Below are 13,881 nucleotides of genomic sequence, written 5' to 3' on the forward strand. Positions count from 1 at the left end.
CATTACAGGGAAGCCAACTTGTAGACAGCAGAACCAGAGACTCTGAAAATACATTTTAAATGACTCATATATGAGAGAAAATTCAGTTGTCTTGGTGGTTTTCATCAGCATAATGACAGCAAATAACATGGTAGTAAGTATCAGTGTCAATGGACCTCAACTTGGGGATCCAGCAGGGATCTTTCCTGGAAAAGTCTTCCATTGCAAAGGAGATGGCATAGATTTCTTTAGCAAAGCTAAGAAGAGTCATGTACCCTAATTATGCAGTGTAAGTTATATAGCCACATGGTATTTATAGGATTTTTATTTTATTTTTTGGCCAGTTGTAGTAACAGGTATGAAAAACAAATGCTACTTGTGATTAGTTTGTGGATAAATCCCCAAGTTATTTGGGCTCTAGGAACTTTTATCCTGGGATTACAAGAGCCATTTTGATAGAAAGGCCTATGTTCCCTTAGTAGCTGATCCTAAATCTGGCTTTAATAGATTTGTCCCAAGCACCACCATTTGCTGCAGTTATATCAATGAAGCAAGAGGCAAAACCACAAAAAGACTTAAGCCCCTTGAATTCATGGTGAGCTGAAGAGAAAGAAAACAATCAGGATTAAACACAGCTTCTTTTTGCATCCCATCAAAACTATCTGAAATGCCGTTTCACCCACTATTCTCTGGCCCGTAGGAATATGGGTTCCAGTGATGCAGATCCTACATTTGGGTGTCCCCATCTTTTGAAAGAGGGTGAAGAGACTGTCTTTTCTGCGAGAAGACTTTTTATTTTTCTCAATGTTTTTAAACCCTGTGATCTTCCCCACTGTAATTTTCCCTGCCTCCGTCGTTTTATGTACTGTTCATTTTAATTGGGTTAATTATTTGATTAACTCTAGTGTGGGGTTGTTGTTTTTTGGCTTTTTAATTTTAGCTCCTTGGGGAACATGGTGTGCTGAAGGGTGGGGTGGGGGGATATAAATAACATGAAACAGAGTATCGGAATAAGGGACAAAACATGAGAAGAAAAACCTATTCTAACAGGTATGGCTAGAAGTAGAAACCGAGGAGTGGGAGAGTCCAGAGGGACTGCTCCAAGGGTCCTTCTATATATATATCCAATTATATATCTATAATATGTGTGTGTGTGTGTGTGTGTGTATAAAATTATATATAAATATATATAATAAGTCCTATTATATATCCAATTACTTGGGAGTAAATCCCACTGAAGTGAATGGGGCTCACTTCTCAGAAGACATATGATGAACTTGCACCACAACGTCAGAACAGCTTAGAAATGTCAATGTGCGAACCGCACAGGATAAGAATTCACCCTCATCATCATCTCCAAGGCCACCCGCCGTTTCCTAGCAACCGCTTGCCCCGCCCCCCTGAGGCGCCCCCGCCGAGCCCACTTTCGCCCTCGAGGAGGAGGAGGAGATCGAGAGCAGCGAGCGAGCGAAGCCGGAAGGGGCTCCTGGAGAGTTCTCCGAAGGGCCAAGGCCAGCAGGTGAAAAAGGGGCGGGGCTTGAGCAGCTCGCTCGCGCTCTCTCTCGCGGCGGACAGGTGCGCCGCGGCGCATGCGCCGCGAGAGTGCTTTCCCGCTGACAGCAGGCCGAGGCCGCTGTCCTCGTGGAACAACGGAAGAAGCGGCGTCTCGCCTTCCCCCGCCCCCGCGCCCCCCACGCCCTCCTCTCAGGTATTGGAGGCTCCGCGCGCGCATTGTAAGAGGCAGTTCGGCACGAGAGGGGCGGGCGCTGGCGGCGGTTGCCATGGCAACCCGCGCGAGGTGCGGGGGGAGAGGGTGGGAGGCTGGGGGAGTTCCCCAGGCCCCACTTGCTATGGGGAGGAGTGGGCGGGGTGTCTGCCTGGGTTGGCAGGAGGCGGCTTGCGCCCCACTGAACCGGGGGGGGGGATGAGTGGCTACGGGGGGCCAAGAGGAGCGTTACCCACAGGGACTGACAGGGGCTTGTTTTTAAGTAGTCGCCCGTGTGGGTGGCAGGTGAGGGGATGACGGGCCGCCACCTCAGGAACTGTTCCGACGTTCTCGGTGTGGAAAAGCGAGGGAGGGATCCAGGGCCTTGCTGGCAGGCAGCCATGCTTCTGCGGGCAAACATGTACCCTTCCATCGCTTTTAATGGACATTCGAGTATCAACAACAGGTCGCTGAAAACTAATGGTCAGCAGCAGAGCATGTTTTTGCCTGTTTATTTTACACAGCCGCTTCAGTTGGCAGAGCAGTCGTGCCAAGTAAAATGACACACAGTGCATCGTGCTTCTACAAAACACCTTCACTTTTCTTTTTAAAGGCTAGTTAAAAATCCTGGATTTCATTCTGCTCTGTTGCACGGCAGTGCTGCTGGTCTTTGCCATTTTCCCATAGACCTGAAGTATAAAGCTAAAATCATGCCACCCCACCTGGACTCATTCTGAAATAACACAGAGACTGGTAGCAATCTGGTAGCAACCCAAAGCAAATGTTTCCTGTTCCTTGAAATACTACACCACACACACCCTTACGTAGAGACCTATTTTATGTGTCTGGCATTCAGTCAGTTCCTTTTGCTAACTATAATAACTTGTTGCTGTTCACTGCCCAGTGAACCTGGGAATCCTCACAAAATTCACTGTAGTAGACTATCAGTGATTTTATGAAGATGAGCTTCAGCAATGCCCTGCTATATACTTTGAGAACTCTTATTTATAAGAGTCTTTCTGGTCGTTTTATTTCGTAACACAACGTAAATGCACACATTTCCTCACTTGTTGAACTTTATTCAAGGAAACACAGCTATTGTAATGATATAGCATTTTCCCAGCACTCGATCTGCAATATTTTGTCTCTAGAAAAAGTATGAGTCATCCCTTATTTGCATATTAGAACAGGAAGTTGGTTTCACAAGTCATATTACCGAAGACATCACTCTCTCTCCATTATGTTTGATTTTAAATCTGCTTTATGGTAGGCTTGCTAAACCTTTTGTGAATTTTAAAAAAGGTTTGGGCTGCAATTTTGTATGTGAGTTGCTTAAATCCCATTGGATTTTTCTTTTTTAAAAAAGTTAATAAACTACAAGACCCTTTTAAAAGTCCTTTCATTATTTAGGAAAGGGGTATCATGCAACTGGCACTGGATAGGGTTTAGTATGAGGGTAGAGCTTTAAAAAATGCTTCTCGTAGTAATCTGTAAAGGCTCTAACGGCATACACATAAACATCCCAAGGTTTGATCTGAATACACATGAGACTACCAGTTTGTTGAAGCTAAGCAGGTCTTGGTCTGGCCAGTGCCTGTATAGCTGGTTGCCTGGGAACCACATGCCTTGGGTGCCATGATAGAAGAAAAGTGGAATATCAGTGTAAGAAATTATTCAAAAATAAGAAGAAAAAAACTTTACTCAGAAACGAATCCCACTGAGTTAAATGGGTAAACATAGTAAACATGCATAAGATTGCAATCTAATATCTGTTCTGGCAAGTAAAGAAGGATTTGTACAAGTCAGGTTGAATTTGCTTTTTTCATGAACTCCTAAAAGCTGCATCTGATATGGAATGTTTCTATGGCTGAAACCAAGCACAGTAACTATTGTTGTAGGGTTTGTTTGTTTGTTTGTTTGTTTGTAAATATGTAACTGCACTTCTGCTTTGATTACCAATACAACTTTTTGCAGTGCTAGAAAAAGAATTTTTTGTTTTCATTTTCTTACAATGTTCTCATGCTGACAACAAGACTTCAAGGTGGCTGACAATAAGTGAAAATGTTCCTTGTTGGCATTTCTAATTTGTTATTCGATACTGACAAGTCTTTCTTTTTCTTTTATTAATTTGCAGGACAAAATTGGGAGCCAAGCCTACACCTGAAGCCATGAATACAAACAACCAGTGGGATGTGAACAAAGCACTAACTCTTGCTAGCCTCTTCCATTTTCTTTATGGTGCAGGAAATGCGTGTGCAATTCCGTTTTTAACTCTGTACTTTCGGCAGCTTGGACTGACTGCACCATTAGTAGGGATTATAATAGGATTAAAGCACTTAGTCACTTCTCTTTGGGCTCCACTGTGCTCCTATTTAGCAAAAACTCACAATAAGAGAAAAGTTCTCATCAGCGGATCGCTACTGTGCTCAGTTGGAGCAAGTTTGCTTCTTACTCTTGTCCCACCACCGAGCAAGGACATTGTCTATAGGTATTGTAATGTGAGCCAGCATCCAAATAAATTACTGACAGCAAACCAGGTGTCTGATGTAAATGTGAACAGTCCAAGTACAATGAATGTTAACCCTGCCTCTGATGACAAAACACTCTCTACTGAATCATTTGGAATAATCTCTAAGGACTTGATTACTACTGGAAAGCCAATAGTAACAAATGCACCATTCAAAATTTATTCCACTATTAATATCCCTTCTGTGATCAACAGTGGTGTCAACGATGGTGATACAAGTACCCAGCAATTCACTGATGTTCCGTATGGTGTGATATCTGGTACTTCTGGGAAAGAAGTTTCCCCAGGAGAACAAACGTTGGAGACACTGACTGTAAACAGGCCTGTGAAGGCAACTAGTAGCCCACCTGCTGATATGAATATTGAAGAAAAATTTGTGGAAAATGACTCTTCAGAAAGAAGTGCTAACTTCTCATTTTACACAGCCCCTGTACCTCTTAAAAAGACACAATATGTATTCAAAAACTTGTCAGGTCGCTGGGAAAGAGCACAGGATATGAGCTCTTGGTTACTACAAGGTACTGACTTCTTGGACAGTGAACACCAGGCCTTTCTTATGGTGCTAGGTGCTGTTGTTCTTTGGGAGCTCCTGGCTGCACCTCTTGGATGGATGGTTGAGGACAGCCTCTATGAGTACCTTGATTTCGTTGATGCAGCAGACAGATATGGAAATCTTTGGATTTGGAGTTACTTAGGAGCATCTATGGGTGTCTGTGGTGTAGCAATATTTGTGGATCAGCTGAGTTGCTTCTTGAGCACGAATATCCCACGTTTTGCAGTGCATTTTTATGGCTATGCCATGTTGCTGACTTTAACGTTGGCTGTCAGTGTCTTCTTTCCCATTCATGTGTCCAAAAAAAGTGAACATGTAAACAAAACAGTCAAAGCTTTAAACCTGATTGGGAGCGATGGCAGAACCATCCTGTGTGCAGTAACTGTCTTCCTCACGGGTGCCATTGGGTCAACTGTGCAGAATTTTCTTTTCTGGCAAATGCAAGACCAAGGCAGCAGTGAATTATACATGGGTCTCTCAGTGGCCATTGGACTGATTGCCGAAATCCTGCTCTACATCTTCAAAAGCAAGTTACTAAGGACTCTCTCAGCTGGTGGCACAGTTGCCTTGAGTTTAAGCTGCCTTGCAGCACAACTGCTCTACTATTCCTTCCTATGGAACACCTGGTCTGTGCTGCCAATCCAGATCTTCTGTGCCTTCAGCAATGGTGCCTTGTGGTGGGCTGTGAACATGCTGGCAGATGACATTGCCACTCCTGGCACAGAAAGGTCTCTCCACCTTGTCCTACAGGGCCTCTCTTGTGGCTGTGGAGCCAGTCTGGGAAGTTTTGCAGGAGGGTTTGTTGTGAACAGCTTTGGCCTAGCAGTGCTCTATCGGGCATGTTCCATTACTTTAATACTATGGTTAATCTTGTTCTTGATTGTCCAATCCAAGTTGCCACGTCAAAAAAGAATTAATTACTCCCGACTCCTAGCTGCAGATTCTAGTGATATGAGTGACTCCGATGATGATGATAAAGAAAGGGACTGGCTGGTGAAAGCTATGAAAGACGAGAACTTCACTAGGAATTGGTAAAAGTCTTGCATTTCATCGGTCTGTCAGGCAAAGAACAGACTTTGGAGGAATAGGGTGATGCTATTAGAAATGATGCACATGGAATCTGTAAGAAGCCATTCTACTAGCAGTGGGATTTTATGATGTACATATTTATAAAGAAAGCAATTATAAAGATTTTATAAAGATTTTATTTTCCTAAGATTAATTTATTGCAAAAACTTGTAGCATTTTATTTGCTTTTCTAAGATTTAAGTTTTCATGATCCAAGGAAATGGGACTTTTAGTTTCTGCTGAAATTAATAGTTTTTCAGTTTCAATAGTGACAAAAATTGGTTATCTTTAGAGACCCAGCTGGCCATATAGGAGGTTGTAATTCATAGCAATTTAATCTTTTTTTCACTACTAGTTAATTCCTAGTAGATAACATGCTGTCTCTTCTTTCAATTTTGTCCTCAATTGGGCACAAACTGCTGTAGAAACAAATATGCTGATTCTTTATTTTTATGGATCCAACATCATTTTGGAAACTAGCACTTTAAATAAGTGGGCCTCAATACTGGAATAAAATTGTCTAGTGGTTATGTAGATCTTATTGCTGGCAAAGTATGCGGCTTCCTTTGGTCAGTATTATTCTGAAAGAAAATATTCTTTCAGAATATCTCTCATCTCCTGACTGGGAACTTCCATACAGTAAAAACATTTCTTTTTAAACATCTCACACTTGTAATGTTAATATAAAATCTACATTGGTTAGAATGCACATGCAGTTCACAAATCTCTTGTCTACTTTCTATCCTGTATTAATAGCATATGTGGAAATACTGAGTTGTACAAGTTAACTCCGGGCCCCTTAACATTAGACCCAATGGATGAGGAAGCAAAGTTTCTAGGATGTAAGGCTTTGCCCCTCTTAGGTGATGGATATTAAGAATCATTTTTTAGTACTCATAGGGCTTTGCTTAAACACTGTGAGAGGAATTCAGTGTCAAGCTCTTATAATTGTTCCATCAGCATAAGCATTTCTGCTTGGCAGATGGAACAATCCTCCCTCTCCTAAGTCCTTCCCAGAGCCAATGAGGGGGAGGCACAGAGGGAGAAGAGGGAGGGAAATAGCCATTGTGCTAGCAGGATTCATTGCGTTGGCTCATTCTAGCGCAACAGTTTAGTTGAATCCAGCCCTCAGCCATAATCTAGTTTGACTGATTCAGTTTACTCAGGCAAGGGAACAAGTTAACCAATGCAGAGGGCTACAAATCCCACATGTTTGCCTGAGAGAATATACACTTTCAGCTTTATACGTGTGTGTTCGAGAAGAGCTATATCTTTATTTCATAGGGGAATCATGATTCAGAAGGATGTTAGTAGCATCATGGGAAGTTGGAAGGTGGCCTTTCAAATGCACACTACAGAAAAATCCACCTTTTACTTTAAATTGTCACACATTTCAAGCTATTGGAAAATTTCCTTTCATTTCTCCAGTGCAAACTGTGCTGCTGCTAACAAGTTGCGTTTGATGGGAGGAAGCTTGAATAGGATGTTTTACTGTTCTGCAGTAGCTTGTCCTCATGCTACAGCCTTGATACAAATCATCTTTCTATAGGTGGTAATAGCCATGGAGAGGGCAATCTACAGGTAAAGGTTTTATGCCCAAATTTTCCCCTTCCACAGCTAATAGAAACTTCATGAAGCAGGAACATTAAACTGGTGAATCACCACACAAGCAAAGGGTGTCCCTTGCCCAGCTGCTTTTTGAAAAGAAAAAAGATGTTGGGAGTTCAAGTCATGAAACTCCCATAGTCTAAATTGTCTGAATTTATCAAGTGGCTTTTCATGTGTTTTGCATGAATGCTAGGCATGTTGCTCTGAATGTTGTTGCCCTTTGGCTAAGAAAATAGTATTGACCACACCCTATGTTTACATATTGGTAGTTATGGGTATGGAAAAGTGTGTGGTGTTGTAAGTAAATACCAACTTGTATCAAGAATTAACAATATAAACTGTCCTTACAGAGAACTTTATTTAATAAGTATTTGATGTAGTAGTAATTTTCCCTAGCAAGTTTCACTTCAGCAGAGGCTGATAGGCAGAACAGTATTACGAAAATATGGTGCTTTGAGAAGCAAGTTTTACCATTCATCAGTAAGAAGATTTGTTACTCATTCTAGATTGCATATTTAACAGCTCGCTCTGGTGCAAATCTGTTTTTGTGACTCAGTGTCTTCTGGTAAAATTGCTCAGTGAAATGATTTGTCCTAGTGCCACAATCCCAAAGCAGTGCAAACAAGGACATGGTTTGAGGTGAAAGCCCTGATTGCTCTCTGTTTGCGAAAAGTTTTGCCATTCTCAGCTGTGTCCCAGAATGCTGCTGGTTTGCTTTGTCCATAGAACTCAGTGGAAGCCATTGAAAACGAAATCTGTCCCTCTCCATATAGACCAATCCTTCATTGGCATAACTCTAGCCCAGGTTCTCTTTCTCGGGTTGATAAAAATAGAACCCAGTAGCTTGGTTGTAAGTACCGTATATGATGACATTTGGCATTACTTTGGGGGTGGGGTTAATATATATGAGGATATTTATGTATATATATTGTACAAATTTTACAAATTGATTAATATTCAAGAAGTTAATGAATAAGATAAGCAAAAATAACCATACCTATATCTAATGAGCTGAATGTTTTTTCATAAAAGTGTCAAATAGATGTTCTCATAAAATACTATAATTATTCAAATTTTCATAAATATATTCCATAAGAAAATATTGTTATATTAATACTACAGCTACTAAAGGATTACAAAGAGATCCTATAAATGCAAATCTGACTGGGTCTTCTTATATTATAAAAAGCCATGTTTTCTGTATTTCCCCAAATAAAAAGCTTTGATTGATTTCATCTCATACTTCATTATTCCAGTAAAGGACAGACTGACACAATTTTTCAATAAACATGTAATCATGTTGTCTGCTTTCCTTCCCACTGATTATATTTGTCAGTTTCCCCACATAAGCTGTGTGTGAGGATATTTTATGGGAATATGACATCTGCACACAGTGTTCTTTAATGTGCATGAGTTCGATCCTGAATTGTTACATGCAGCTGTAGAAATAATTTCAAAATCCATTTTTAGATGTCAGTGTTATGTTAGCAAGTGATGACTGGCAGTATTAATGTTAATTACATAGCTTTAGTAATGAGTAGCATTAAAGACTAACTTTTAAGCATCTCAGTGCATTAATGCGCTTAAGTAACAAAAATCCTAGAGAATGATCCAGTCGCAACTGAGCATTTTAAGACCTATTGAATTACTTTTTAAAGATAATGATGTAATCATATGCACATTTTCCTGCAAGTAAGCCTCACCGAACTCAGTGGGACGTCTTGAGCACACATGCATAAATAGAAGAATTGCACTGCACAGCACATGTTTAACTCTTCTGTGAAGCCAGCAGGACATAAAAAGCTAAAGTTTGGCTAGATTGTGCCGCTAGCTTTGAGGGAAAGCAGAATTTTACCACATGATAAGAGCAACAAACATTCTGACCTAACCCAGCCATAAAGTTTAACATGCTGTGGGGTGCTTTACTATTCCATCTTCTTGATGATAGCACAGGCATTAGCCAGTCAGCAGTCAAACCATAAGTCTCTGGCTTTTCCTCAATGCCTTGGAAATATGTAGAACCATCTCTTCTAGAGCTTGTTCCAACATATGTTTTCAGGGCAGCAAACATGCTTTCAAAGCAGTGCCTTCCTATGTAAAACGTTAAGGCTATCTTTACTGTAAACCCACCCATTTTTCTTCTTCCACATGGAGATTTCTTCATCCACCTTCTAATATGTTATAGTATCAATGTGCTACCTGATCTTGTGAATTTATTCTGCTCTTGTGCATTGATCACAGGAGTCTAGTTCAGTTTTGTTTTAATCTTGGTATCCCATAATTATTTTAGTTAGGTTTGCAAGTAAATAAACATTATTAATTGCCATCTTTTCAAACTGCCTGGTATCTGGAAACTACGCTGTGTGTGTTTGGTTTTCATTTCAAATTGCAAAATTGCAATCTCTGTTGAATGTTTTTAGAGTTCAGGTCAAATAACATATAATATGGTGTGCTGATTGCATCACCTTCTACCAAGACATGCTTTTATCTTTGTAACCATAGAAATTGCCTTCTGTAACACCTCTCAGTGTTTGCCTTCTCCCGAAACCTTTTCCAAGTGCTAGGTGGTGGTTGTAACTTGATAAGCTGAATGTGTGGATGTGATTTCTTGCAGGAATTCAAATTTTCTGTGACTTGCATAGAGTCTCACAGATTGCCTCAGTGCCATGTCTCCAAAGAGATGCATTGACAGCAGTGTAGGCTGAGAGAAATTTTCGATTTCTGTGTATTTGTTATGTACAACTCATTCCAGGTTCTTCAAAAGATTCAGCATAATCGGCAAACATTCTCACAAAAGACATTCAGTGAGGAATTTACAGTCAAGTTTGAGATCTGGTATGTTTAAGGCATGAAAATTCATGTTTTATAATTCCTCGCAAGAAAAGGGAAAAGTTGACAGCTATGCTTTAAGTAGCGTTTTCTTAGCTTTTAGAAAATTAGTCTCATTTTGCCCTTTTATGTCAGATAGCTAAAAGCAGCTAGTTACAGGTCTGCCGTAGTCGAAACAAAATAAAAAAAAATCCTTCAAGTAGCACCTTAGAGACCAACTAAGTTTGTCATTGGTATGAGCTTGTGTGTGCATGCACGAAATTTTGTTTTAAAAGCAGCTGTGTAATTTCATCTCTCCCCCCCCCCATCAATACAGTATAAGGCAATTCAAAAACTGAATCTCTTTGATGGAACATGTGTTGATCTTCTATTCAAGTAACTTCATTTATTTTGCTACTATATTATAATACTGCTCTTCATTTTTCCAGTATGTAAAATGCCTGTTGTGATGAGAACCACTGGAATTGAATTTTGTCTTGGCTATTCATGAGGAAATGTTACTACTTGATAATGCAACTACTAGGAATTTGACTTTCTTTTATAGATCGTTGGGGTTCCTTATATATTTCCTGATAAACTGAAGGCATTGATATATTTTTGCTGCTAAAATAAGATATGAATAAATATTGATTGATATGGAAGTCAAAGGCAAATATTTACCTGGTTGGTATGAGAAATATGTCAAGTGCATAATAGAAATTTACTTGTGAATTGAACTTTATTTGCTTCTACCAGTTCCGCCCAGCACCTTTTGTTTGATACTGACAGCATACTCAGTAATCTACAGACTCATAAACTCAGGCTTAGCTCTCACAAATATTATGAGTTTAAATTCCCATACTTGTAAATTGCCTGGAATAAATCTCTAAAAGTTGCTATACATACCTTCATTTTTGCTCTTGGTTATATTCATTCCAGGAAAGGGGACTGCCTCTTTAGCCTTCAAATATCTTCTTAATTTAACTGTTGCTCTGTGCTCTTTCCATGCAAAGTTGAACAGTCCAAACAAATCTGAGATGACACACACTGAGAGCTCCATGTGATGCTTCATTTAGTGAGATGAGTCATTTTCATTGGCTGAGCCTCCTAGCTTTTATGTATGTAATTAAGATGCAATAATAAGCTTGCAGGTGTTTCTACTTTAACAGGAAACAGCCAATATGTTTCTCTATGGAGTTTGGCATATCTTCCTACTGTTTGACAAGTAGTCTGCATTCGCACCAAAAAATGATACAGCATCTGAGGACATTGTGCTCAGGAGGAAGATGTTCAAAAAGCTAGCTCATGAAAACATGAAGTCAAATATTTTTAAATCCACTACCCATAGGCCAGAAAGTGGCATTTCTCCCCCCCGTATGGTCAGCTGTGTTTGGTTTTTAAAACTAAATAGCTGGATTTATAGGGAGGATATTGTTTCGACATTTATTTAGAAACAGACTGATTTGATGACTCTCTGCAACTAGAGCATCCAGACCTATCCTGGCCTACACTATCTTTAGCGTAGGAATCTAAATGCATGTCAGCATTTCTGTTTGCTTGAGGGGCCTATGTTAATGTGCATTGGTGTGCTTTGTCACCAGAATTTCACCAAGCCCTCTGTAAAGATTTAAAGTTGCTGTGCTGCATTTGAACTCTGCTCTTAGTTAACTCTGAGAGTCACTCAAAAGCCTGTTGTCTCAGTAATCTCTGAGCCTTCTTATCCCATGACTTCTGACTTTACTCAGGGGGCTTTGATTTAGGACAAGCATTTTGAGGTTGAAAATGTCTACACCTCTATCCATATGCTTGAACCACATCATCATCATTTATTGTTTATAACCCACTCATCTGGCTGGGTTTCCCCAGCCACATGAAAGTCAAGACTTTGTAGCAGCGATTACCTGGCAGAACCTCCTGTGGAACTGGTGGAAAGGTGGACCTAAGAGGGTGGAATTTCAACAAGCAGTGCCTAAGGCAGCCCAGTGTTAAAGTGAACACACATACACATTCAAACGAGCTCTCAAGGCCCCGTGAATGAGTGGTTGTAACGAGAAAGAAAGCACAGTGTGTACGCTAATAGTTGACACACTATGCTGTATCTTTAATTCAGGATGCTGTATGTTCAAGTCTAGGTAAGCAGCAGGCTGGAACATGTAGTCTAGACAGTCTACTATCAACAAGACAGACAATGGACACTCCCTCTCCTACTCCAATCTGTCTGCAAAGCAAGTTCTGAAAGCCACATGACTGAGTAACCAAGACATTTCAGGTAGTGGAAATGCTGGGCTTCCTGGAGGTTTCTGTTGTGCCATTGTGGGATACAGGAAGCTGGACAAAATAGATATTTGATCTGATTTAGTGAGGCTCTTACATTCTAATGACTAAATACTTTTGAGGCATTAAATAAAGGAACTTGCAGGGCTTTGGTGAAAAGCAGAAATCCGTAATAGCTCTCAATCAATGTAAATAGCTCTTCACTTGCATATTTTATGGCAGGTGAGTCATTATAAGTCGCACTCAAAGGAAGTACTGTACAAATAAAAGAGGAAGATGAAACTTGACTATTCGTTGTTTCCACCAATGTCGCATTAGAAGAAAGCCAAAGGGAAGAGAGATTTAAGCCAGTTGCTGTGGTAGCTGGAAGTAGGGCAACAGACACAAGAAGGCTGATGGTTTGGGGTAGGAGGCCAGGTGTGGTGATGACAAAAGTCTCACCTGTTGAATTCCTACTTATTATGCAGCTAATAAAGCTGCAGGAGGAACCTGGCCTAAAGAAAGCAACCCAAAGGCAAAGGTGCATTCATTTTGGAGACTGAGCTTATAGAAGTGTTGTCAGAGGAAGAGACCTCTGCTACCTTCTTCCTCGGTGAGATGCTGAAGAGATGAATAGAGGGTATAAAAAACACAAATGAGTCTGTAACATCTGATACTTTGCTCCATGGTATCTAGGGGAAGGTTTCAAACACAGCGAAATTGCAACTTAGATCAGGGGTCTGTTTGAAAAGTGCCAATCAGCTGAGTTTACTCAGAAGCATAAGAAGGTGCCTGCAGGATCAGACCAAAGACCTGACTAGTCCAGTATCTTATTCTCACACTGGCCAGATGCCTATGAGAAGCCCTCAAGAGGCAATGTCACTCTCACTCTCAAGATTCCCAGCCATGGGCATATATAGCCTTTTCTTCCATGATTTTGGATTGTTTTATTGCATCATCTGTGAGGGTTTTTAGAAATGTTGGTGTAGGATTTATATTTTTAATTGTGTTTTACTGGTTGATTATTTAATGTTTGCAAACTACTCTGGAATCTATTTACAAGAAGGTCAGTTTAGAAGCTCCATGGCTAAATGAAACATTTGCGTCTTAACTGCCTTGATTTTAAGGAACCACTTCTAAAGCCCTGTACTCAAAGTGCCTGTTGAATGGTTTGCTTATTAATGTCCTCGTTGTGGGATGTGAAACACAGAGCATTGTGGGATGTGAAACACAGAGCAGTCAAATACAACATTCTGAGAGTGGACATAAAAGGGGGTGTAAACTCCAAGCAGAACTGGACAGAACACTCGCTCTCTTGGGAAACTTGAAAGATGAATACAATGTTATGTCTACAAAGGTATCACTACTACACTGGTCAGT

General features: G+C 40.4%; 1 protein-coding gene across 4 annotated transcripts; it reads left to right on the forward strand.

Annotated features, from left to right (window-relative positions):
- The first annotated feature begins 1,415 nt into the window (after positions 1–1,415).
- MFSD6L (major facilitator superfamily domain containing 6 like) lies at positions 1,416–8,670 on the forward strand. 4 transcript variants are annotated; one of them, XM_053376185.1, is made up of 2 exons: positions 1,416–1,498; positions 3,819–8,670. In XM_053376185.1, the coding sequence occupies exon 2, from the start codon at positions 3,853–3,855 to the stop codon at positions 5,797–5,799; it is 1,947 nt and encodes a 648-aa protein (XP_053232160.1). In that variant the 5' UTR covers positions 1,416–1,498; positions 3,819–3,852; the 3' UTR covers positions 5,800–8,670. The 4 variants fall into 4 exon arrangements, with proteins under 4 accessions (XP_053232160.1, XP_053232157.1, XP_053232158.1 ...); XM_053376182.1 differs by lacking the exon at positions 1,416–1,498 and adding an exon at positions 1,542–1,687; XM_053376183.1 differs by lacking the exon at positions 1,416–1,498 and adding an exon at positions 1,714–1,777.
- The last annotated feature ends 5,211 nt before the right edge of the window (positions 8,671–13,881 follow it).

The sequence above is a fragment of the Podarcis raffonei genome, chromosome 2 (assembly GCF_027172205.1).
Source record: "Podarcis raffonei isolate rPodRaf1 chromosome 2, rPodRaf1.pri, whole genome shotgun sequence".
Lineage (NCBI taxonomy): Eukaryota > Metazoa > Chordata > Lepidosauria > Squamata > Lacertidae > Podarcis > Podarcis raffonei.

Excerpts from the sequence above, each read along its gene's own strand:
- MFSD6L (XM_053376182.1), top strand. The coding sequence starts at position 1,569 with ATGCGCCGCGAGAGTGCTTTCCCGCTGACAGCAGGCCGAGGCCGCTGT. Across the intron at positions 1,688-3,818 it reads CCCCCACGCCCTCCTCTCAG|GACAAAATTGGGAGCCAAGC; the intron begins GTATTGGAGGCT and ends ATTAATTTGCAG.